Source organism: Bufo bufo, chromosome 4 (assembly GCF_905171765.1).
Source record: "Bufo bufo chromosome 4, aBufBuf1.1, whole genome shotgun sequence".
NCBI classification, from domain to species: domain Eukaryota; kingdom Metazoa; phylum Chordata; class Amphibia; order Anura; family Bufonidae; genus Bufo; species Bufo bufo.
The window spans coordinates 547,177,636-547,205,394 of NC_053392.1; the positions used below are offsets into that span (position 1 = coordinate 547,177,636).

At 44.5% G+C, this 27,759-nt stretch overlaps 1 protein-coding gene across 1 annotated transcript in view; it reads right to left on the reverse strand.

The window, feature by feature from the left end:
• PLEK (pleckstrin) overlaps positions 1-27,759 on the reverse strand; it is a 64,809-nt gene that overhangs the window by 32,241 nt on the left and 4,809 nt on the right. The window contains exons 2-5 of the mRNA XM_040430049.1: positions 20,279-20,431; positions 18,940-19,121; positions 17,309-17,400; positions 533-717 (exon numbers count right to left, since the gene is read on the reverse strand). Coding sequence (XP_040285983.1) covers positions 533-717; positions 17,309-17,400; positions 18,940-19,121; positions 20,279-20,431 — 612 coding nt within the window. The remainder of the gene's footprint in view (positions 1-532; positions 718-17,308; positions 17,401-18,939; positions 19,122-20,278; positions 20,432-27,759) is intronic.

The window sequence follows — 27,759 nt, forward strand, 5'->3', positions numbered from 1 at the left end:
CTAGTGACCCTGCTTCCCCCTCCTCCTGTCACTCCACTAGTGACCCTGCTTCCCCCTCCTCCTGTCACTCCACTAGTGACCCTGCTTCCCCCTCCTCCTGTCACCCCACTAGTGACCCTGCTCCCCCCTCCTCCTGTCACCTCACTAGTGACCCTGCTCCCCCCTCCTCCTGTCACCTCACAGGGAAGAAGCTGAAAAGAGTCCACCGACTATGATGGGATCTGTTCAGTTTCCGTTCTGAATCCTGTCTTTTTACCGGACCCAAAAGTGCTGCATGCAAGGCATTTTTGTCTGATCTTTCGACAGAATCTGCAACAGAGGCTCCAAATGCAGCCTCCAACATAGGTTTGAAGGCCTACGTATTATATATTCTAGTAATGCTCACACGTGCTCCCTCACAGTGTTAGCATTTCTTTCTTGCAAAGCTACCTGATTCTGGCCTGCAAAATTTATACTATGTCTAGTGCGGCCCTTTAGACGAAAAATTATTGGGCACCACTGGTTTAAGATAATATGAATTGTAATTACTTACAAAGTAATATAAGGCCTCAGTAGTATCAAGGAACGTTGTTTCTGCCAAGCCTTCAGCTGCATTTTTTGACACATCCCCTGCAGGCTGAAGGTGACCTTCATTGAGCATGGAGGAGGCCAAGACAAGTCCCTCTTGGCGGTTTCTGACTGATTTACTAGCTTCTAACCAATCAATTACACAAGTACCTGTTATGAAATGAAAAATATTAGACACATAAAAATAAAATGCAGAAATTTCTTACATGTGTACTATGTAAGTACCTACTTTCACATTAGCGTTTTTCTTTTCCGGCATAGAGTTCCGTCACAGGGGCTCTATACCGGAAAAGAACTGATCAGGTATATCCCCATGCATTCTGAATGGAGAGTAATCCGTTCAGGATGCATCAGGATGTCTTCAGTTCAGTCATTTTGACTGATCAGTGTAGGAATGTATTAGTGCATTCAAAATACCGGAATGCCGGATCCATCCTTCCGGTCTGCGCATGCGCAGACCTCTAAAAATTAGAAAAAACTAAATACCTGATCCGTTTTGCCTGATGACACCGGAAAAACGGATCCGGCATTGCAATGCATTTTTCTGCCTGATCAGGCATTTTTCAGACTGATCAGGATCCTGATCAATCTGAAAAATGTCTGATCAGTCAGAAAAAATGACCAGCGTTTGCATACAGTTTGCCTGATCAGGCAGGCAGTTCAGGCAATGGAACAGCCTGCCGGAATCAAACAACGCAAGTGTGAAAGTACCCTTACACAGGCTGTTCTCCTGAGGTTTTCCAAATCTTGCGAGAACAGCTTGTCTTCTCCCTGGATGTGAAGTGGTGGCAGCGATTGGACAACGTCACAGACAGGGAAAAGAAGATGCCTGCTAAGGAGAGCTGAGGTCTCCTCCTCCTTGTATCTCTGATACCCACTAGCAAAATTGGCACCAGAACAGAGGGTGGGGGGGCACAGAGGGCACATATTGATGTGTTCTAAAACATTTGACTGGTAGTGTACTTGAGTATACCGCTGAGCGGAAATTCTTGTAGAGTCTCATTTGGAGACTATATCACTGGGCCTCGTCTCTGTTCATTCCTGCAGTCTCGCTATCTTCCTGGATCACACATTTAACCATCTTTGTAAAAGGGAATTGTTTTTATGCAGTAAGTATACAACTAAAAAACTACACTACTATTTAGTTGTGGCATCCCCACACTTCTCTATTTCACATGGTCAGATGGTTGCTTTGTGGGGGAGGCCCTGAACTAATTGATCTGCTTTCCCATGGTGATTGCACTGGTGCTGTTCCTTCTTCTTGAGATCCCAAAGCAGAACGGGAGGCCAAGGGGAGCGACCATGTGACAGCCAGCTTGATATAGAGCAGGGATGTCTAACCTGCGGCCCTCCAGCCTACAGCTATCAGGGCATGTTGGGAGTTGTAGTTTTGCAACAGCTGGAGGGTCGCAAGTTGGGCATCCCTTATGTAGAGCAACCACAATATCATAAGATATTATAAGATAGAGTAAAACAAATACAATATAGTACCAAGCTTAAAATAAATGTTTAAAGGCAGATTGTGGCATTACTCATCATTCAAGAGCTCCACCATGGGGGAGAAAACAGTCCCACAATCTTTCATTTGTAGCCTTTCTGACAGCTTCTCATCAGCAGTATACAAAGCATGGGACAGCCTGCTTATTGTCACACATACAATATCATGGGTTATTGAGGCCGACCTACACTAGAATGTGTCACAGCTGCACTGCATCTCACCTTTTTGCAGAAGGATGTGGTGGAAAAGCTTTTCACTATGGCAGGATACAATGTTGCTATGTCACAATATTTCATTCCATCCTTTCTAACTCTAGTGTGCTATGGGTTTGTAACATACATTATGTCATTGCAATAAAACAGCAACTCCAAATAGCATAAAACAAATGTACTGGTGCACTCTACCTAGGCTAATATGCAAAAGCAAGCAAACACTACATGCAGCAGCACACTGTTTTATGCACCTAGACATATGCAAACATCATATATACACTCACCTAAAGAATTATTAGGAACACCATACTAATACGGTGTTGGACCCCCTTTTGCCTTCAGAACTGCCTTAATTCTACATGGCATTGATTCCACAAGGTGCTGATAGCATTCTTTAGAAATGTTGGCCCATATTGATAGGATAGCATCTTGCAGTTGATGGAGATTTGAGGGATGCACATCCAGGGCACGAAGCTCCCGTTCCACCACATCCCAAAGATGCTCTATTGGGTTGAGATCTGGTGACTGTGGGGGCCATTTTAGTACAGTCAACTCATTGTCATGTTCAAGAAACCAATTTGAAATGATTTGAGCTTTGTGACATGGTGCATTATCCTGCTGGAAGTAGCCATCAGAGGATGGATACATGTTCTCATTCTGTTTACGCCAAATTCGGACTCTACCATTTGAATGTCTCAACAGAAATCGAGAATTATCAGACCAGGCAACATTTTTCCAGTCTTCAACAGTCCAATATTGGTGAGCTCGTGCAAATTGTAGCCTCTTTTTCTTATTTGTAGTGGAGACGAGTGGTACCCGGTGGGGTCTTCTGCTGTTGTAGCCCATCCGCCTCAAGGTTGTGCGTGTTGTGGCTTCACAAATGCTTTGCTGCATACCTCGGTTGTAACGAGTGGTTATTTTAGTCAACGTTGCTCTTCTATCAGCTTGAATCAGTCGGCCCATTCTCCTCTGACCTCTAGCATCCACAAGACATTTTCGCCCACAGGACTGCCGCATACTGGATGTTTTTCCCTTTTCACACCATTTTTTGTAAACCCTAGAAATGGTTGTGCGTGAAAATCGCAGTAACTGAGCAGATTGTGAAATACTCAGACCGGCCCGTCTGGCACCAACAACCATGCCACGCTCAAAATTGCTTAAATAACCTTTCTTTCCCATTCTGACATTCAGTTTGGAGTTCAGGAGATTGTCTTGACCAGGAGCACACCCCTAAATGCATTGAAGCAACTGCCATGTGATTGGTTGACTAGATAATTGCATTAATGAGAAATAGAACAGGTGTTCCTAATAATTCTTTAGGTGAGTGCATGTATACAGGCCTGTATCAACATGTGTTGAATAAATATCACATTTTTCCACTTTTTTATCCAAGGAGTGCTGCGTTATATTTATTTGGATTATATATATATATATATATATATATATACAGTTGCAAGAAAAAATATGTGAACCCTTTGGAATGATATGGATTTCTGCACAAATTGGTCATAAAATGTGATCTGATCTTCATCTAAGTCACAACAATAGACAATCACAGTCTGCTTAACCACTTAAGGACCAAAGGTTTATACCCCCCTAAAGACCAGGCCCTTTTTTACAAATCGGCACTCCACAACTTTAGCGGTTTATTGCTCGGTCATGCAACTTACCACCCAAATGAATTTTACCTCCTTTTCTTCTCACTAATAGAGCTTTCATTTGGTGGTATTTCATTGCTGCTGACATTTTTACTTTTTTTGTAATTAATTGAAATTTAACGATTTTTTTGCAAAAAAATGTAATTTTTCACTTTCAGTTGTAAAATTTTGCAAAAAAAACGACATCCATATATAAATTTTGCTCTAAATTTATTGTTCTACATGTCTTTGATAAAAAAAAAAATGTTTGGGTAAAAAAAAAAATGGTTTGGGTAAAAGTTATAGCGTTTACAAACTATGGTACAAAAATGTGAATTTCCGCTTTTTGAAGCAGCTCTGACTTTCTGAGCACCTGTCATGTTTCCTGAGGTTCTACAATGCCCAGACAGTACAAACACCCCACAAATGACCCCATTTCGGAAAGTAGACACCCTAAGGTATTCGCTGATGGGCATAGTGAGTTCATAGAACTTTTTATTTTTTGTCACAAGTTAGTGGAAAATGATGATTTTCTTTTTTTGATTTTTTTTTCTTACAAAGTCTCATATTCCACTAACTTGTGACAAAAAATAAAAACTTCTATGAACTCACTATGCCCATCAGCAAATACCTTGGGGTGTCTTCTTTCCAAAATGGGGTCACTTGTGGGGTAGTTATACTGCCCTGGCATTCTAGGGGCCCAAATGTGTGGTAAGTAGTTTGAAATCAAAATGTGTAAAAAATGACCGGTGAAATCCGAAAGGTGCTCTTTGGAATGTGTGCCCCTTTGCCCACCTAGGCTGCAAAAAAGTGCCACACATGTGGTATCACCGTACTCAGGAGAAGTTGGGGAATGTGTTTTGGGGTGTCATTTTACATATACCCATGCTGGGTGAGATAAATATCTTGGTCAAATGCCAACTTTGTATAAAAAAATGGGAAAAGTTGTCTTTTGCCAAGATATTTCTCTCACCCAGCATGGGTATATGTAAAATGACACCCCAAAACACATTCCCCAACTTCTCCTGAGTACGGAGATACCACATGTGTGACACTTTTTTGCAGCCTAGGTGGGCAAAGGGGCCCATATTCCAAAGAGCACCTTTCGGATTTTACCGGTCATTTTTTACACATTTTGATTTCAAATTTCTTACCACACATTTGGGCCCCTAGAATGCCAGGGCAGTATAACGACCCCATTTTGGAAAGAAGACACCCCCAGGTATTTCGTGATGGGCATAGTGAGTTCATGGAAGTTTTTATTTTTTGTCACAAGTTAGTGGAATATGAGACTTTGTAAGGAAAAAAATAAATAAAAAATAAATCATCATTTTCCGCTAACTTGTGACAAAAAATATAAAATTCTAGGAACTCGCCATGCCCCTCACAGAATACCTTGGGGTGTCTTCTTTCCAAAATGGGGTCACTTGTGGGGTAGTTATACTGCCCTGGCATTTTTCAGGGGCCCTAATGTGTGGTAAGTAGGTAAATGACCTGTGAAATCCTAAAGGTGCTCTTTGGAATGTGGGCCCCTTTGCCCACCTAGGCTGCAAAAAAGTGTCACACATGTGGTATCGCCGTATTCAGGAGAAGTTGGGCAATGTGTTTTGGGGTGTCTTTTTACATATACTCATGCTGGGTGAGAGAAATATCTCGACAAAAGACAACTTTTCCCATTTTTTTTTACAAAGTTGGCATTTGACCAAGATATTTATCTCACCCAGCATGGGTATATGTAAAATGACACCCCAAAACACATTGCCCAACTTTTCCTGAGTACGGCGATACCAGATGTGTGACACTTTTTTGCAGCCTAGATGCGCAAAGGGGCCCACATTCCTTTTATGAGGGCATTTTTAGACATTTGGATCCCAGACTTCTTCTCACGCTTTAGGGCCCCTAAAATGCCAGGGCAGTATAAATACCCCACATGTGACCCCATTTTGGAAAGAAGACACCCCAAGGTATTCAATGAGGGGCATGGCGAGTTCATAGAATTTTATTTTTTTTGGCACAAGTTAGCGGAAATTGATTTTATTTATTTTTTTCTCACAAAGTCTCCCTTTCCGCTAACTTGGGACAAAAATTTCAATCTTTCATGGACTCAATATGCCCCTCACGGAATACCTGGGGGTGTCTTCTTTCCGAAATGGGGTCACATGTGGGGTATTTATACTGCCCTGGCATTCTAGGGGCCATAAAGCGTGAGAAGAAGTCGGGAATATAAATGTCTAAAAAATTTTACGCATTTGGATTCCGTGAGGGGTATGGTGAGTTCATGTGAGATTTAATTTTTTGACACAAGTTAGTGGAATATGAGACTTTGTAAGAAAAAAATAATAATTGCCGCTAACTTGGGCCAAAAAAATGTCTGAATGGAGCCTTACAGAGGGGTGATCAATGACAGGGGGGTGATCAATGACAGGGGGGTGATCAGGGAGTCTATATGGGGTGATCACCCCCCTGTCATTGATCACCCCCCTGTCATTGATCACCCCCCTATAAGGCTCCATTCAGATGTCCGTATGTGTTTTGCGGATCCGATCCATGTATCCGTGGATCCGTAAAAATCATACGGACATCTGAATGCAGCCTGACAGGGGGGGTGATCAATGACAGGGGGGGTGATCAATGACAGGGGGGTGATCAGGGAGTCTATATGGGGTGATCACCCCCCCCTGGAAGGCTCCAGGGAGACGCCTGTATGTGTTTTGCGTATCCGATCCATCTATCAGTGGATCCGTAAAAATCATGCGGACGTCTGAATGGAGCTTTACAGGGGGGTGATCAATGACAGGGGGGTAATCAATGACAGGGGGGTGATCATGGAGTCTATATGGGGTGATCACCACAGTCATTGATCACGCCCCTGTAAGGCTCCATTCAGACGTCCGTATGCGTTTTGCGGATCCGATCCATCTATCAGTGGATCCGTAAAAATCATGCGGACATCTGAATGGAGCTTTACAGCGGGGTGATCAATGACAGGGGGGTAATCAATGACAGGGGGGTGATCAGGGAGTCTATATGGGGTGATCACCACAGTCATTGATCACGCCCCTGTAAGGCTCCATTCAGACGTCCGTATGCGTTTTGCGGATCCGATCCATCTATCAGTGGATCCGTAAAAATCATGCGGACATCTGAATGGAGCTTTACAGGGGGGTGATCAATGACAGGGGGGTAATCAATGACAGGGGGGTGATCATGGAGTCTATATGGGGTGATCACCACAGTCATTGATCACGCCCCTGTAAGGCTCCATTCAGACGTCCGTATGCGTTTTGCGGATCCGATCCATCTATCAGTGGATCCGTAAAAATCATGCGGACATCTGAATATAGCTTTACAGGGGGGTGATCAATGACAGGGGGGTAATCAATGACAGGGGGGTGATCAGGGAGTCTATATGGGGTGATCACCACAGTCATTGATCACGCCCCTGTAAGGCTCCATTCAGACGTCCGTATGCGTTTTGCGGATCCGATCCATCTATCAGTGGATCCGTAAAAATCATGCGGACATCTGAATGGAGCTTTACAGGGGGGTTATCAATGACAGGGGGGTAATCAATGACAGGGGGGTGATCAGGGAGTCTATATGGGGTGATCACCACAGTCATTGATCACGCCCCTGTAAGGCTCCATTCAGACGTCCGTATGCGTTTTGCGGATCCGATCCATCTATCAGTGGATCCGTAAAAATCATGCGGACATCTGAATGGAGCTTTACAGGGGGGTGATCAATGACAGGGGGGTAATCAATGACAGGGGGGTGATCAGGGAGTCTATATGGGGTGATCAGGGGTGATCAAGGGTGATCAAGGGTGAATAAGGGGTTAATAAGTGACAGGGGGGGGGTGTAGTGTAGTGGTGCTTGGTGCAACATATTACTGAGCTACCTGTGTCCTCTGGTGGTTGATCCAAACAAAGGGGACCACCAGAGGAACAGGTAGCAGGTATATTAGACGCTGTTATCAAAACAGCGTCTAATATACCTGTTAGGGGTTAAAAAAATCACATCTCCAGCCTGCCAGCGAACGATCGCCGCTGGCAGGCTGGAGATCCACTCTCTTACCTTCCGTTCCTGTGAACGCGCGCGCCTGTGTGCGCGCGTTCACAAGAAATCTCGGCTCACGCGAGATGACGCCAATCGGCGTTAGCGTAGCCTGGGAGCGCCGCAGAGATGACGCCTTTCGGCGTTAGCTTAGCGGTAAGTGGTTAAACTAATAACAAACAAAGAATTAAATGTTACCATGTTTTTATTGAACACACCATGTAAACATTCACAGTGCAGGTGGAAAAAGTATGTGAACCCTTGGATTTAATAACTGGTTGACCCTCCTTTGGTAGCAATAACTTCAACCAAACGTTTCCTGTAGTTGCAGATCAGATGTGCACAACGGTCAGGAGTAATTCTCTTTACAGAACTGTTTCAGCTCAGCAATATTCTTGGGATGTCTGGTGTGAATCGCTTTCTTGAGGTCATGCCACAGCATCTCAATCAGGTTGAGGTCAGGACTCTGACTGGGTCACTCCAGAAGGCGTATTTCCTTCTGTTTAAGCCATTCTGTTGTTGATTTACTTCTATGCTTTGGGTCGTTGTCCTGTTGCAACACCCAATTTCTGTTGAGCTTCAGCTGGTGGACAGATGGCTTTAAGTTCTCCTGCAAAATGTCTTGATAAACTTCATTTTTCCTTCGATGATAGCAATCCGTCCAGGCCCTGACCCAGCAAAGCAGCCCCAAACCATGATGCTCCACCACCATACTTCACAGTTGGGATGAGGTTTTTATGTTGGTGTGCTGAGCCTATTTTTCTCCACACATAGCGTTGTGTGTTTCTTCCAAACAACTCAACTTTGGTTTCATCTGTCCACAGAATATTTTGCCAGTACTTCTGTAGAACATCCAGGTGCTCTTGTGCAAACTGTAAACGTGCAGCAATGTTTTTTTTTTGGACAGCAGTGGCTTCCTCTGTGGTATCCTCCCATGAAACCCATTCTTGTTTAGTGTTTTACGTATCGTAGATTCGCTAACAGGGATGTTAGCATATGCCAGAGACTTTTGTAAGTCTTTAGCTGACACTCTAGGATTCTTCTTCACCTCATTGAGCAGTCTGCGCTGTGCTCTTGCAGTCATATTTACAGATGGCCACTCCTAGGGAGAGTAGCTGCAGTGCTGAACTTTCTCCATTTATAGACAATTTGTCTTACCGTGGACTGATGAACAGCAAGGCTTTTGGAGATACTTTTATAACCCTTTCCAGCTTTATGCAAGTCAACAATTCTTAATCGTAGGTCTTCTGAGAGCTCTTTTATGCAAGGCATCATTCACATTAGGCAATGCTTCTTGTGAAAAGAAAACCCAGAACTGGTGTGTGTTTTTTATAGGGCAGGGCAGCTGTAATCAACACCTCCAATCTCATCTCATTTATTGGACTCCAGTTGGCTGACACCTCACTCCAATTAGCTCTTGGAGATGTCATTAGTCTAGGGCAGTGGTGGGCAACCTTTTTTTTCAACTGAGCCAAATCTCGCCAAAACCACGATTGAAATTTATTTTGAGAGCCACATTTTTAAAACCGAAAATACATAGGATGGTACACTGTTTTTAGTTTCAATAAGTTTTTATTGAGAATATTGTGCATGCAAGTATCCACATAGGTCGGGTACTGTGGGACTCTTTGCACCGGCCCTGTCACGTGGACGTGACCAGAGCCTGTGCAAGGATTTTTTGGCAACACAAGCGAAGCTACATCTCGGTGACCCCCTTCTCCCCCCGCCCCGCCCGCAGCTCACCTGGTCCTGGTTCTGTCTGCAGCAGCTGGCTTCTCCTCTGTGTGGTCCTGATATCTTCGATCTGGTTTGAGGACTGTACTTTTCGCCCTATAAGATGCACATAGGTTTTAGAGGAGTATAATCAGAAACAATATTTTCCATTATTCCTCAGGTCAGACCACCAATCAGACCCCCAATGTTAATCATACCTCAGATCAGCCCCCTATATCAGCAGTCAGCACCCCATCCATCATGCCCATGTCAGCCGTCAGCCCCCATCCATCATGCCCCCATGTCAGCCGTCATGCCCCTATGTCAGCCGTCAGCCCCCCATGTCAGCACCCCATCCATCATGCCCATATCAGCCGTCAGCACCCCATCCATCATGCCCATGTCAGCCGTCAGCACCCCATCCATCATGCCCATGTCAGCCGTCAGCACCCCATCATGCCCATGTCAGCCCCCATCCATCATTACCCCCCATGTCAGCCATCAGCCCCCCATGTCAGCCATCATGCCCCCCATGTCAGCCGTCAGCACCCCATCCATCATGCCCATGTCAGCTGTCAGCCCCCATCCATCATGCCCCCCATGTCAGCCGTCATGCCCCTATGTCAGCCGTCATGCCCCTATGTCAGCCGTCAGCACCCCATGTCAGCCGTCAGCCATCAGCCCCCCATGTCAGCACTCCATCCATCATGTCCATGTCAGCCGTCAGCCCCCATCCATCATGCCCCCCATGTCAGCCATCATGACCTTATGTCAGCCGTCAGCACCCCATGTCAGCACCCCATCCATCATGCCCATGTCAGCCGTCAGCACCCCATCTATCATGCCCATGCCAGCCATCAGCACCCCATCATGCCCATGTCAGCCCCCATCCATCATTACCCCCCATGTCAGCCATCAGCCCCCCATGTCAGCCATCATGCCCCCCATGTCAGCCGTCAGCACCCCATCCATCATGCCCATGTCAGCTGTCAGCCCCCATCCATCATGCCCCCCATGTCAGCCGTCATGCCCCTATGTCAGCCGTCAGCACCCCATGTCAGCCGTCAGCCATCAGCACTCCATCCATCATGTCCATGTCAGCCGTCAGCCCCCATCCATCATGCCCCCCATGTCAGCCATCATGACCTTATGTCAGCCGTCAGCCCCCCATGTCAGCACCCCATCCATCATGCCCATGTCAGCCGTCAGCACCCCATCCATCATGCCCATGTCAGCCGTCAGCACCCATCCATCATTACTCCCATGTCAGCCATCATGCCCCCCATGACAGCCGTCAGCCCCCATCCATTATGCTCCCTAATGGGGGACAATGTTGGAGTCTGCACCATCGGGGGGGTGACATGATGAGGGACAATGTTGAAGTCGGTACCTGATATATCACTGGGGTCTGGCTGGAGTGGGGTCGGTCTGGTCCTGGCTCCAATCTCAGCTGGCTCTGCCTTAAGGTGTCTTCTCCAGAGTCCAGACTAGAGTCCAGCAGGGTCGGCCAAGTTCCAACAAGTCGTGCCTCAGTGTTACTCTGTGACTGTGTTCTTCTGCTGCCAGCCTGGAGGGGCAGCTTTTACAGGTCATAGCAGACAGAGCAGCTCCGCCTCCTCGCCTCCCTCCGCCGCGGCCCACTGACAGTCAGTGACGCCTCCTTTGGCCTGAGCGCCGCACGGCACACATGTAGGCAGGACAGCCGCAGGCTGCCGCCCCCGAGAGGAGGGAGGGGAGCGGGCGCCCGGCACACAGAACAGTGCTCCAGACTAAAAAAAAATTCCAAGTAGCCATTGGCTCCTGAACTGAAAAATTTAGGAGCCAAATCAAATTTTTAGTCGCCAAATCGAAACTGAATCAAAATTTGGGTATCGTGACAACGCTACGCCGATCAGATCGGCGTAGGGTTGTTTTGAAACCAAAATTTTGATTCGCTTTCGTCACCATAAAAAAGTATTGTGATACTCAATACCGTGCAAAAAAAAAAAAAAACAACAAAAAAAGCCGCGTGCATTTCGCATTTTATGAAACATTCGGCCCATAATAGAACAGTCCTATGCTATTTTTTGGGGTGACAAGGTGACTAAAAAGGCTATGTAATATGTTTATTTATTTATTGTTTATATATTTTATATGTAAAATTGGGAAAGGGGGGGATTTAAACTTAATATTTTAAAGTACTTTCACATTAGCGTTTTTCATTTCCGGCACTGAGTTCCGTCACAGGGGCTCTATACCGGAAAATAACTGATCAGTTTTATCCCCATGCATTCTGAATGGAGAGTAATCCGTTCAGGATGCATCAGGATGTCTTCAGTTCAGTCATTTTGACTGATCAGGCAAAAGATAAAACCGTAGCATGCTACGGTTTTATCTCCGGCGAAAAAAAATGAAGATTTGCCTGAATGCCGGCTCCGGCATTTTTCCCCATAGGAATGTATTAGTGCTGGATCCGGCATTCAAAATACTGGAATGCACCCGCACTAAATCCGGATCCATTCACTTCTATGGGGCTGTGCACATGAGCGGTGATTTTCACACATCACTTGTGCGTTTTTCGCGTAACGCAGGCCCCATAGAAGTTAATGGGGCTGTGTGAAAATCGCAAGCAAGTGCGATTTTCACGCATGGTTCCTAGGATGAAAGTCTATTCACTGTATTATTTTCCCTTATAACATGGTTATAAGGGAAAATAATAGCATTCTGAATACAGAATGCTTAGTACAAGGTCAATATAATAAACATTGGTGGCGCAGTGCGCCCCCCCATCACCCCAATATAATAAACATTGGTGGTGCAGTGCGCCCCCCTCAATATAATAAACATTGGTGGCGCAGTGCGCCCCCCCCCATCACCCCAATATAATAAACATTGGTGGCGCAGTGCGCCCCCCCTCAATATAATAAACATTGGTGGCGCAGTGCGCCCCCCCATCACCCCAATATAATAAACATTGGTGGCGCAGTGCGCCCCCCCTCAATATAATAAACATTGGTGGCGCAGTGCGCCCCCCCCATCACCCCAATATAATAAACATTGGTGGCGCAGTGCGCCCCCCCATCACCCCAATATAATAAACATTGGTGGCGCAGTGCGCCCCCCCTCAATATAATAAACATTGGTGGCGCAGTGGGCAGTGCCAATGAGGGTTAAAAAATAAAAAAATAATTAACTCACCTCCTCCAATTGATCGTCTCCTGTTCTTACTTCTTTCTAGTTTCTTCAGGACGCAGGACCTGTGGTGACATCACTGTGCTCATCACATGATCCATCACCATGGTAATGGGCCATGTGATGAGCTCAGTGACGTCACCACAGGTCCTGAAGAAACTAGAAAGAAGTAAGAACAGGAGACCGGCAGCTACCTGATCAACTGGAGGAGGTGAGTTAATTTTCTTTTATTATTTTTAACCCTCATTGGCACTTCCCACTGTGTCACCAACGTTTATTATACTGGGGGGGGGGGGCGCACTGTGCCACCAACGTTTATTATACTGGGGGGGGGGCGCACTGTGCCACCAACGTTTATTATACTGGGGGGGGGGGGTGGCGCACTGTGCCACCAACGTTTATTATACTGGGGGGGGGGGGGGGGGCACCAACGTTTCTTATACAAATACAGGAGGCGGGTGCCGGAATCAAATAGCCGGCACCCGACCTTTGTGACAGGGAGCTGCGATCAGCGGCAGTTAACCCCTCAGGTACCGCACCTGAAGGGTTAACTCAACTGCAGCGGATCGCAGCTCCCTGTCACAGAGGTCGGGTGCCGGCTATTTGATTCCGGCACCCGCCTCCTGTATTTGTATTAACAGGTCAGTTTTCTTCATTGGTGGCGCAGTGGCCACAGCCCCTCCCCTCTTCCTCCTGTCTCTTCTTATTGGCAGCGGCGGGGACAGCAGCAGCACAGGGGGGAGGGAGAGACTCCTCCTGCGCTGCTGAGAACGATCATCTCCTGTGCCCGCCGCTGTATTGAGCAGAGCTGCGGCGGCGGGTCCAGTCGCTAATGGCATCTGGAGCCCTGCAGAAGAGCCGCATTAAAGTGTGTAAAGAGCCGCATGTGGCTCTCGAGCCGCGGCTTGCCGACCACTGGTCTAGGGGTTCACATACTTTTTCTACCTGCACTGTGAATGTTTACATGGTGTGTTCAATAAAAACATGGTAACATTTAATTCTTTGTGTGTTATTAGTTTAAGCAGACTGTGATTGTCTATTGTGACTTAGATGAAGATCAGATCACATTTTATGACCAATTTGTGCAGAAATCCATATCATTCCAAAGGGTTCACATACTTTTTCTTGCAAATGTATATATATATATATATATATATATATATATATTGTGGGGATTCGCTCTGGTAGGCAGGTTAGCGTACACAGTATAGAGGCAACAACAAAGTCTTTGAATTAAACAGTTCAGTGTTTATTCACACATTAAGCAAATGACAAAACAAAAAGTGTGTTTCAAGGAAAACAGTCTGTGATTTTGGTGTTTGTTCACACCATGCAGTAAAGAAGAAGTCCTTGGAAAAAGCAGAATCCTCCTGCTTTCACACCCACAAGGTAGCAGGCCCAAACTCACAGGTCCCAACACAGAGAATGACAGAGCTCCACTGTCAGTGAGGAGTAATCCACCCTCAGCTGACACTACTGGCTGGGTTTTTATAGTCCAGTCAAGACCCGGCCTGGAACGTGGGAAGTAGTCACCCACCCATCACTTTGGCTACTCCCAGTAAGAGTCGTCCCGGATCAGCTATACAGCCATACTAAAATAGCCAAGAGTCAATCAGCATTAGCTGCCGCTGACACCTGAAAATACCGCCTCTTACTTCACCGAGGCCAGGAATCTCGGTGACACATACCTTACGTCAACGATGGACCCTTGCGCCTTCCTACAATATATATACAGTGGCGGAAATAATTATTTGACCCCTCACTGATTTTGTAAGTTTGTCCAATGACAAAGAAATGAAAAGTCTCAGAACAGTATCATTTCAATGGTAGGTTTATTGTAACAGTGGCAGATAGCACATCAAAAGGAAAATCGAAAAAATAACTTTAAATAAAAGATAGCAACTGATTTGCATTTCATTGAGTGAAATAAGTATTTGAACCCCTACCAACCATTAAGAGTTCTGGCTCCCACAGAGTGGTTAGACACTTCTACTCAATTAGTCACCCTCATTAAGGACACCTGTCTTAACTAGTCACCTGTATAAAAGACACCTGTCCACAGAATCAATCAATCAAGCAGACTCCAAACTCTCCAACATGGGAAAGACCAAAGAGCTGTCCAAGGATGTCAGAGACAAAATTGTAGACCTGCACAAGGCTGGAATGGGCTACAAAACCATTAGCAAGAAGCTGGGAGAGAAGGTGACAACTGTTGGTGCGATTGTTCGAAAATGGAAGGAGCACAAAATGACCATCAATCGACCTCGCTCTGGGGCTCCACGCAAGATCTCACCTCGTGGGGTGTCAATGGTTCTGAGAAAGGTGAAAAAGCATCCTAGAACTACACGGGAGGAGTTAGTTAATGACCTCAAATTAGCAGGGACCACAGTCACCAAGAAAACCATTGGAAACACATTACACCGCAATGGATTAAAATCCTGCAGGGCTCGCAAGGTCCCCCTGCTCAGGAAGGCACATGTGCAGGCCCGTCTGAAGTTTGCCAATGAACACCTGAATGATTCAGAGAGTGACTGGGAGAAGGTGCTGTGGTCTGATGACCAAAATAGAGCTCTTTGGCATTAACTCAACTCGCTGTGTTTGGAGGAAGAAAAATGCTGCCTATGACCCCCAAAACACCGTCCCCACCGTCAAGCATGGGGGTGGAAACATTTTGCTTTGGGGGTGTTTTTCTGCTAAGGGCACAGGACAACTTATTCGCATAAACGGGAAAATGGACGGAGCCATGTATCGTGAAATCCTGAGCGACAACCTCCTTCCCTCTGCCAGGAAACTGAAAATGGGTCGTGGATGGGTGTTCCAGCACGACAATGACCCAAAACATACAGCAAAGGCAACAAAGGAGTGGCTCAAGAAGAAGCACATTAAGGTCATGGAGTGGCCTAGTCAGTCTCCGGACCTTAATCCAATCGAAAACCTATGGAGGGAGCTCAAGCTCAGAGTTGCACAGAGACAGCCTCGAAACCTTAGGGATTTAGAGATGATCTGCAAAGAGGAGTGGACCAACATTCCACCTAAAATGTGCGCAAACTTGGTCATCAATTACAAGAAACGTTTGACCTCTGTGCTTGCAAACAAGGGTTTTTCCACCAAGTATTAAGTCTTTTTTTGTTAGAGGGTTCAAATACTTATTTTACTCAATGAAATGCAAATCAGTTGCTATCTTTTATTTAAAGTTATTTTTTCGATTTTCCTTTTGATGTGCTATCTGCCACTGTTACAATAAACCTACCATTGAAATGATACTGTTCTGAGACTTTTCATTTCTTTGTCATTGGACAAACTTACAAAATCAGTGAGGGGTCAAATAATTATTTCCGCCACTGTATATATATATATATATATATATATATATATATATATATATTGTAGGAAGGAACAAGGGGCCATCATTGATGGTCGATACGTGTCACCTAGGTTTCTGGCCTCAGTGAGGTAAGAGCTGTTTTTTTCCTGAAGTGTCATTATTTGCTTTGCAGTCTGACACTTCAGCTGTTTAGTATGGCTGTAAAGCCGATCCGGGATGGCTCTTACTGGGAGTAGCCAAAGTGCCAGTTGGTGGCTACTCCACACGTTTCAGGCCGGGTCTTGGGAGGCTTATAAAAAGCAGTCAGCTTTATTAGGTGGTGTGGATTATCCTCCATCTGACAGAAAAGCTGTGAAGTACTTTGTGCCGAGGACTACAAAGAGGCATGCAGGCCACCTGGAAGCCTGCCATTGAACTTGTCTGTGGCTGAGCATATAGCCGGATGTGAACTGACACCAAGGATTCCAGGTGACCATTGTTATGTTTTGCTGTGTGCACCAAGACTGTAATGTTTTTGCTGAGGGTGAATAAAACACTGAAGTTGATTTACAACCTGGTTCCTTGCCTCTATACTGCGTCCGCTATCCTGTCTACCAGAGCAAGCCCCCACAATATATATATATATATATATATATATATATATATATTATTCTCAATTGCATTACTGCTATACTTACTGTAAATAAAAAATGTAGATTGTTTCTGCACAATTTTAGATCAAAATAGTCTGAGCCTGAAAGCCAGTGACAACACACCTTTTTGCATTGTACATTTGCCTTGGATTCGAGCTGCCTTGAGTTCACTTCATAGGCCAGAGGCAAATCTGATAATGTAGGTCCCCATCTGTCTTTGGTAGATGGGTCCACACAATTTTGCTAAAAAATGTACGCAAAGAACCTTAAATTCTTACGTACAGTAAGAGTAACGTATATACACAATGCTTGCATACTGTATATCTTAGCACATAAAACAGCATGCTGCTGTATGTAGTGTTTGCTTATACATTGTGTTCGCATTTTATTGCAATGCTTCAGGTAGTACAATGTGACTCTATAGTCCCAGATATAAAAAAAACAAATGTGCACCCCTTTTCTAGAGAATGTGGAGACTCGCTACACTCTATACTTACCTGTAAAACAATGATTATACACTTTTTTGTCCTTCTCCAACTTAATTTCTTTAATTCCTTTGTCTGGATCTTTCATGGTGAGATATAATTCACTACAAATAGGAAGATTTTACAGTTAGGTAAGAAAACTCATTACCCCTTTCTGCCCAAAATATAATTCACTGTGTATTGCTCTATTCTGCAAATCCAGGCTTTAAAGGTTATGATCACCTTCACAACCAGTTCTATTTTATTACTCAAATACGTGAAGAACTTTTGCAAATAGTCTTGATTTAACAGTTGCAATCGTGGCCTGTCTACGGCAGGAGTGCACAACCTTTTCTGGTTGGGGGCCTCATTGTCAGACTAATCCTATTCCAAGGGATGAAAATAAAACTAAAAGGGGCATTACCAACTGAAATATTGTATTAATGGCATACTGAACATACAGTATATATCATAAATGTCTAGTTACACTTAAAGGACTCCCATCTAATGGGAGAATGCATGAAAAATACATGTGAGCAGCCACAAGACATAGACATACATGTCTGTTACCGGATGGATGGGGGCCGCACAGAATGGTGTTGAGGGCCGCATGTTGTGCATCCCTAGTCTACAGTTTATATGTAGATCTATATTTCTCTATATAACAGACTACCAAAAAAATCCTGTATATAAATCTGACCTGCATCCATATGTTATTGCTTCCCCCACTTCTACATAGTCTATCAAAAGTATTTTTAGCAAGAAGAAGGGAACAGACTTAACAGAGTATTACTGCTGGATCAGAGTACACAGGTTTTCGCAGTCTATAACCATGGATACATGTAGATCTGCATAGGAGCTGTTGACACAATATGGTAAGACATTTTCAATCAAAATTATTTACAAAGTTGCTTTTTTTTTCAGATGCATTGAAGCAAAAAAATAAAAAATAAATAACAAACGTGGTATTGAAGGTACACGTTGTCTTATTACTCAGAAGGATTTAAACTCTTTATATTTGGTTTTAGCAATGATAAGATTGCTCCTTCTCTGTTTTGTGATCTCTTGGCAGGATGTATCATTATTACTCTATGAAACATTACTGTCGTAGCAGTGTCCCTTTCACAAAGTTGAGTATGCAAGTGTCAATCTCAGTATTAGACCGCTTTGACACAGTCAGTGTTTGGTCAGTTATTTCCATCAGTGATTGCGAGCCAAAACCAGGTGCAGGACAAAAACACAGAACAGGTGAAAATCCGTTGCTCCATTTCGTGGCCCCGCAAAAAAGATAAACATGTCCGATTCTTGTCCGTTTTTGTGGACAAGAATAGGCATTTCTATAATGGGCCACCCGTTCCGTTCCGCAAATTGCAGAACACACGCGGGCGGCATCCGTGTTTTGCGGATCTGCAATTTGTGGACCGCAAAACACATCGCGGTTGTCTGTCCCCACTCTGGCCAGGAGATAAGGATCCTGAACAAGATATATGGAAATTGATTTTTAACTCGACAACGCCTTTATTGTTCTCATTATTGGCACATCCTGTTGTCACACTCAATCTACTGTTGGGTATACAGTATAACACAGAAGAATTCTGTTTTCTTTGTATATAGTACAATCAGACAGAGCAAAAGTAAAATGTACAATTGTATTGTGCACTTACCCTAAATTAATTGTGTCTGGTAATCTGATTGATTTTCTGGTGGATTTTCTTGCAAACTTTTGACCATCTGCAATGCATTTTGATGCTCTTTTTAGGTCCTTAACCCAAGCGTCACGCTCTTCATGGTGAGATGCTTGGAAATAGTGATCCTGCTGTTTAGCAGTGGTCAGCTTAAACACAAACTAAAGCAAGAAACAGAATTGGTTTTATGACACTAATCCACAACACTAAAATATTGTTATGAATTAATACAACAGGTCTTGACTTTATAGTTAAATGGTCACCAACTTTTCACACAACTTTGCATAAATCACTAGTACAAGTGACCACAAAAATCTTTGTAATATGTTTTATCAGTGCAAAATGTCAATTTTTCCTCTTATCACCTGTTTACCAGCTCCCCTCTCCCAACTCCTGCTAATTAGTTTTCACTTTGAAAGATGCCTTTTTCCCTGTCAAGGATGGACTAGCTCTGCAGGAGGATGATATTACACATGTCACTGCAATTCTATGGAGAGGGGAGGGGGAGGAGTAAGCAGGAGCTGAGGAGACAGGCACTGACCAAAAGAGACTGCACAGCTACATAGGAAGTTTATAGCTCAGCACAAGCGCTTCATTCACAACCAAACAGGCCAGTACTTCTCTGTAATCTCCTCTATTATGGTGCTGCTTCTGAGTGACTGTGATCCAGTTAGGAATCAGATTCTCATCTACTTTCTCTGTGCAGCGAATGCACATGTTTGTTGAAAGCTCAGTGGTACTTTAAGTGTGAATGCTCCAAACAAACTGATGTAATCTATGTTGTGGAATTATAAATATCTTTATTAATAATAAAAAAAATATATATATTTTTGTCTTTTCTGAGATAACTGGGTCTCATATAATAGTGTTGGGGGTCATGTACATATGAGCTGTATGGAGCCACAAGATGGTACTTATTTGGGGGTCCTATTATATGCCACAATTTCATACAGAGGCAAATAGGGTATTTTTCCGTATTAATCCACATTAATCCACATTCTGTCTAAATGTGTATTAATGTGCAGCAATACATAGAGCACCTATGGGGTTTCTGTATGCCTCCATACGATCTTCTGCCCATGGCTCTAGAATATGCTATAATTTGGAGTTCCATAAGGGCATGAATATTGGCATCCCCAAAAATTATTAGAATGAAGTGGCCACAGTGCTTTCAACATGAACATGGTTGGTTTACTTATACTTGGGCAGGAGAACTTTGACATGCATGTGGTGGCAAGCAACAAGTCCTTTTTTGTTTCTCATATGCCATTACAGTTCAGAAATGTAATTATATGAAATATTATATCACAGCACTCACCATTCTTTTACTGTACTCCTGACAGTGATTTGTAATAACCGCTCCTTTTAGTGGTACCATCCCCTTTGGGCTGCTGTCACTTTTCTTCTTGTAGAATTCTATTCCATCCTCCAGCAATGTTACCCACATTGGCCTCCATTTATTAAACATGCCCTGAAATATGAGGTGGGAATAGATCAAGAATCAACTAAGTAGAAGCAAAGATGTGTCTATCTATATGTGTCCACAGCACTGTACAATCAGAGGATGCATGTAAAACAAAATCAGATATTACAATGTAACAAACTTTTCAACAATTCAAACAATAGAACTGTGCTCTGTGCAAGAGCTTACAATTTAGGTGGAGCTAGGGGTGACACAAGAGGTATCAGTGCTTGTTTTGTACATTGGTCTAGTCATCTCAACTAAATAGAGGAGTAGATATAGAACTACATGAGCCAGTCACCCACCAGTATATGTAGTGTTTCTGAGTGCATAGTGTGATAGATACTGCTGGAGGAAAGGATCAGGGTAAATGTAAAAGGGTAAGATTAGGAAATGTGATTGGCCACCCTAAAAAATGTTTTTAGAGAATGCCTGAAACTTTGGTTGTTGGGAGCTAACCTAATTGTCCAGAGAACTGGTACAGCTTAAGAGAAGTCTTGTAGATGGAAATGAAAGGATTATGGAGGATGTTAGTCGTAAATCATTGACAGAATAAGGAGAAGGGGGTAGGGTAGTACATGGAGATGAGGGAGGAGATGAAGAAGTGAAACACTGTAAAGAACCTTGTGGGTGAAAGTGAAGAGTTTAAATTGAATCCTGACTGAGCTGTATTGGCAACCAGTGCAATGACTGGCAGAGGGCAGAGGCATTGGAGTAGCAGTTGAACAGATAGATAAGCCTGGCTGCTGCATTAAGGATAGAGAGAGAAAGAGAGAGAGAGAGAGAGAGAGAGAGAGAGAGAGAGTCTAGTGAGGTATAGACCAATTAGTAAGTTACAATAATCAAGATCGGAATGGATCAGGACAACAATGGGGGGGGTTGTTGTTTCCACAGTAAGAAAAGGCAGATTCCAGAAATGTTCCTAAAGTGCAGGTGCCATGAGTGGGTGAGTTGAACATAGGGGGTGAAGGAAAGATTGTGTCAAGCATAACCCCAAGACAGTGGTAACACTGCCTAGAAGTCATGGTAGTGCCACACACTGAAATGGAGATATCAGGTTTAGGTAGGTTAGTAGATGGAGAACACACAAGCAGTTCCTTTTTTGAAAGATTCAGTTACACATAGAGAGGACATGATGCTAGAGACATCATAAAATCACTGGTGTTTTGTAGAAGTGCAGTGGTGATGTCTTGGGATGAGGTATATAGATGGGTGTCCTCAACAAAGAAGTGGTACTGAAAATCAAAACCGTTGATAGTTTGTCTGATAGGAGCAGTGCTGAGACATAAGAAGAGATAACCTAGGACTGGAGTCCCTGGGGCTCCATACTACGTCTTCTAGGAGAGAATATCTCCATGATATCACATCTGGTAGACCATGCCACAACAGTTTTTTTTATTCATATGGTTTCCAAAAGAAGAAAATCTCTGCATGCTTCTGTGTGCATTTTTGTCTTTTATTTTCTGTTTCCAACAAGTACATTTAATTGTACAAACAGCTTCATATACAGTATATTTTTTCCCACGATGCTACGTGTGACTATGATTTGAAAAATGTAGGTGTCACAAAAAAAAAGCTGTAGTTTTGTGGCTGTGATTGTTTTTGGGGAGCATGGTTTTCACCCGTTAGGCTGGTTTCACACGGGCATTGCAGGAAAATGTGCGGGTGCGTTGCGGGAACACCCGCGAGTGCAAAACATTGTAATGCATTTTGCACTCGCGTGAGAAAAATCGCGCATGTTTGGTACCCAAACCCGAACTTCTTCACAGAAGTTCGGGCTTGGGATCAATGTTCTGTAGATTGTATTATTTTCCCTTATAACATGGTTATAAGGGAAAATAATAGCATTCTGAATACAGAATGCAAAGTAAAACAGCGCTGGAGGGGTTAAAAAAAATTAAAATAATTTAACTCACCTTAGTCCACTTGATCGCGGCCCGGCATCTCCTTCTGTCTCCTTTGTTGAATAGGACCTGTGGTGAGCATTCATTCCAGGACCTTTGATGATGTCACTCACCATGGTAAAAGATCATGTGACGTACCATGTGATGACCGGAGTGACGTCATCAAAGGTCCTGGAATGAATGCTCACCACAGGTCCTATTCAACAAAGGAGACAGAAGGAGATGCCGGGTCGCGATCAAGTGGACTAAGGTAAGTTAAATATATCTTTTTTTTTAACCCCTCCAGCGCTGTTTTACTATGCATTCTGTATTCAGAATTCTATTATTTTCCCTTATAACCATGTTATAAGGGAAACTAATAATGATCGGGTCTCCATCCCGATCGTCTCCTAGCAACCGTGCGTGAAAATCGCACCGCATCCGCACTTGCTTGCGGATGCTTGCGATTTTCACGCAACCCCATTCACTTCTATGGGGCCTGCGTTGCGTGAAAAACGCAGAATATAGAGCATGCTGCGATTTTCACGCAACGCATAAGTGATGCGTGAAAATCACCGCTCATCTGAACAGCCCCAAAGAAATGAATGGGTCAGTATTCAGTGCGGGTGCAATGCGTTCAACTCACGCATCACATCCGCGTGGAATACTCGCCCGTGTGAAAGGGGCCTTAAAGACATGTGGCCAAAAACCCTGAGGCTACATGGAAACTTTTAGTAGCATGACTTTTCAATTTTATCTTGAAACTACATTTACAGTTCCTACATTCAAACTGCTCTGCATTAAACGGTTCGTCAAGACTAATACAGACCTCCCAGTGTGGCCAATACGCGGTGGTGATCATTCTTGCCTTTTCACTGCCACTGGCTTCGATCTCTGTCTTTCCTAGACCAACTCTTATTCTCCTTGCAGTAATGAATAGAACATCCATCAACTAGGTGACACGTGATTGGCTACAGCGGTAACGTGCTCACCTTTGTGTCCTGACAACTGTTCACGTGACACAAGGGGAGCAGGTCACTGCTGTGGCCTGTGATTGGCCACAGCAGTCACATTTCTCCCCATCGACAGATGCTTTCAATCCTGCAGGGAGAGGAAGAGCAGGCCTAGGAGCGACAGAGACTAAACCCAGCAGTGGGGGCCAGGTAAGGCTACTTTCACACCTGCGTTAGATGCGGATCCGTCTGGTATCTGCACAGACGGATCCGCACCTATAATGCAAATGCTTGTATCCGTTCAGAACGGATTCGTTTGCATTATTCTTTTTAAAAAAAGTCTAAGTCAAAACGGATCCGTCATGACTTGCATTGAAAGTCAATGGGGGACGGATCCGTTTTCAATTGCACCATATTGTGTCAGTGAAAACAGATCCGTCCCCATTGACTTATATTGTAAGTCAGTACGGATCCGTTTGGCTCCGCATCGCCAGGCGGACACCAAAACTCTGCAAGCAGCGTTTTGGTGTCCGCATCCAGAGCGGAATGGAGGCGGAACGGAGCCAAACTGATGCATTCTGAACAGATCCTTATCCATTCAGAATGCATTGGGGCTGAACTGATCCGTTTTGAACCGTTTGTGAGATCCCTGAAACGTATCTCACAAACGGAATTCAAAACGCCAGTGTGAAAGTAGCCTTAGTATGATCACCACCGTGGGGCGGCCAATCTGGGAGGTCTGTATTAATGTTGGATAATCTCTGGTGGGCTGCAACCACGGCTGGGACGATGGGTAGGCGCCCTCCTAGGGTGCCACTTCCCTACCCATAATGCTTTTGCGGTCGCTCAGCCTTATAGGCTGCAGACTGCTAGGCCTGAAGCTTATGGGGCAGTAGATAGGCACAAGAGGTCACTGTGACTTCTTACGCCAGGTCTCGGGTGATTACGCCATTGCGCGAAAGCCGGCACAGTCAGTCCAGAGGACATCACCACTCCTGTGCCGGATGCAGATGGCGGTGGGGGAACGGGACTGAGGTAAGTGTGTGTGTTTTTTACATTAGGTCGCCACTACTGGGAGCAGCAAGGAGAAGAGGGGGAAGCATTATATACACAAGGCACTACAGAGCAGGGCACCAAGGAGGAGGAGCATTATATAACTGGCACTAAAAAGGGGGTCATTATCTACTGGAGGAACCAAGGTAGGTAGCATTATATATAACTGGCACCAAAAAGAGGGTCATTACCTACTAGGTGCACCAAGGGGGGCATTATATATAACTGGCACTTAAAAGGGGTCATTATCTACTGGGAGCACCAAGGGGGGAAGCATTATATATAACTGGCGCTAAAAAGGAGGTCATTATGTACTGGGGGTGCAAAGAAGGGGGGGGGCATTATGTATAACTGGCACTAAAGAGGTGGTCATCATCTACTGGAGGTACCAAGGGGGGCAAGCATTATATATAAATGGCACCAAAAAGGGGGGTGGTCATCTACTGGGGCACCAAGGGGGAGCATTATATATAACTAGCACTAATGAGGAGGTCAACATCTACTGGGGGCACCAATTGGGGAAGCATTCTATAAAGCTGGCACTAAAGAAGGGGGTCATCATCTACTGGGGGCACCAAGGGGGTGGGGGAGAATTATATATTACTGGCACTACAGGGAGCATGTAGGGGCATTATATACTGACATTACCGGGGTGATCATTAGGGGTAGACTGGGAACTTAAAGTGGCCCTAGGAAAAATCTAAAAGTGGCCTCATGTTGTAGGTGGGTCCAAATCAACAGAAGGCAGGGCAACAAAAGTAGGCAGGTCAACAATACCATAGTGCAAAATATCATCCCAGCAGAACCAAATAACACAGTGTAGCACCATATACTGCCCCAAAAGCTGTCCCTCTGTGGTGGCCATCAATAGCTACCATCTGTCCTCCGCCTGCAGTTGTTAATGGACCAGGGATTTAGGAGGTGAGGTGCAGGCCACAGCAGTGGAATTCAGGAGGACATGTGCGGTCGCTGGCTGGGTACATGGGTACCTGATTCTCTCAGAGTTAATTACTGTTGAGAGCTCATTATTTACTTGGTCAGTGGTAGTGAGGGGGCCTTGGGTGGCCCCCCTGGGGCATCGGCCCACCAGGAAATTTCCCTGTAGTGTCTATGGCTAATCCACCCCTGGGGATCATTATGTACTGGCATTACAGGGAGAGCATTATATATATACTTGGCACTACGGGGGCATATAACTACAGGCACTATGGGGGTGGGGGTGGATGAGCATTTTATACTGGAACTATGTGGGGAGTAGGAGCATTATAGATATAAAAATATAAAAATATATTGGCACTACAAGGGGGCACTTTAATACAGGGGGCACTACAGGGGAGTTTTAACTGCAGGGGGGCAGAAGAACTACAGGGGGCACTGCAGGAGGGGCTGTATAAATACTGCGGCACTATTGTTATATTATTAATACTGAGGTGCTGTAGGGGGCATTAATATTACTGGGCGCATTGCCACTAATGTGGGGAGTATTATCACTATTGGCAGCACTATAACAATTGAGGGCTGTCTGGGCGCACTATTACAATGGTGGGCTATCTGTATGGCACTAATATTTCTGACAGTAGTGTTTGTGGGCATGGGGGAGCACAGCGGGCACAGTATTAGTTGGAGCAGCAGGATGACAGTGACCTGTATAAATTTGGGGTCTGATCTGGGGTCTGTATAAATTCGGGGGCTGATTTGCAAAATCTGTAACAGTCCCACATCTACCATGTACCATATAGTAATGCTGGTGTCTTCTTGGTGTCCTAGGGGGATGCACACCCCTGAACAAAGAAGTCTGCCTGTGATGGTCTGGACTAAATGGAGAAGAAGTGATGAACAATTCAAATCCATGACATAACCTGTAAGTCACTCCTTGACTATTTCTTTTCAAATGTGTTTTAATCTCTTTATTAGGAAGTAAGGTCACTTTAAAAAAAAAAAAAATTGGGGGGAGGGGTGCTCAACTCCCAAGCTCCTCCTAGGGCAGGTTTGCAGCATGTGGACAAGTAACTCCTACCCATAGCAGCCAATGGGTGAGAGATTTTTCCTCAAAATCAGCCAATCTTTGGCTGCCATGAGTCAGTGTGGCTTTGCAGCATGCGGCTAGCTGCACCATCGCGCCAAACCATTAGATTCATTTAAAGTGAAAGTAAATGTTCATAACTGACCCCACAGCAGGAAATGTTTATCCCAAATGCATTTTATGTAACACGCATACACAATATCAATATTAAACACACATCAACCACAAACCCAGGACATGTTCAGAAAACATATGCTAACAAGTGGTGGAGCAAGATAAACGTTATTGCATTGAATTACTTGAAAAATGTAAGTAGTTACTAAAACAGACATGTCAGGAGAGGTGAGAGCTCCTCTTTAAGGTTGAGGCTCACCTACTACTCCTGTTGTATGTTTCAAACCAGCAGTGGGTCAATTCTGCACATGAAGTGTATGTTACATGCTTTTACTTGTGCAGTTTCTCATTGCTTGAATAACTTTTGTGCATCTCCCTGTCAAACGCAAGTAAAGTATGACTTGTTGAGTAACTATTGCAGGGATCAGCAACCCTCGGCACTCCAGCTGCTGTGAAACTACAATTCCCAGCATGCACACTTGCTTGGCTGTTCTTGTAACTCCTATAGAGTGAAAGGAGAATTCTGGGAGTTAGGCCTCTTTCACACGGGCGTCATGTTTTTGGGCCGGATAAAATGCGGGTGCGTCGCGGGAAAATGCGCAATTTTTCTGCGCGAGTGCAAAACATTGTAATGCTTTTTGCACGCGCGTGATAAAAATCGGCATGTTTGGTACCCAAACCCGAACTTCTTCACAGAAGTTCGGGTTTGGGTTAGGTGTTGTGTAGATTGTATTATTTTCCCTTATAACATGGTTATAAGGGAAAATAAGAGCATTCTGAATACAGAATGCTTAGTAAAATAGGGCTGGAAGGGTTAAAAAAAATTAAAAAAATTATTTAACTCACCTTAATCCACTTGTTCACGCAGCCCGGCTTCTCTTCTTTCTTCAGGACCTGGGTAAAGGACCTTTGATGACATCACTGCGCTCATCACATGGTCCATCACACGATCCAGCACCATGGTGATGGATCATGTGACGGACCCTGTGATGAGCACAGTGACTTCACCACAGGTCCTTTTCCTACTGCACAGCAAAGATGAAGACAGAAGAGAAGAGAAGACGGGCTGCGCGAACAAGTGGATTAAGGTGAGTTAAAAAAAAAATAATTAACCCCTCCAGCCCTATTTTACTAAGCATTCTGTATTAAGAATGCTATTATTTTCCCTTATAACCATGTTATAAGGGAAAATAATAATGATCGGGTGTCACGGATGGTGTTGCAGAAAACTGGAAGTTATAAATAAACATCCGACTGACTTGATCCCAAACTAAGGAACATATGGGTGAGCCCTATAAAACCCCTAGAGCT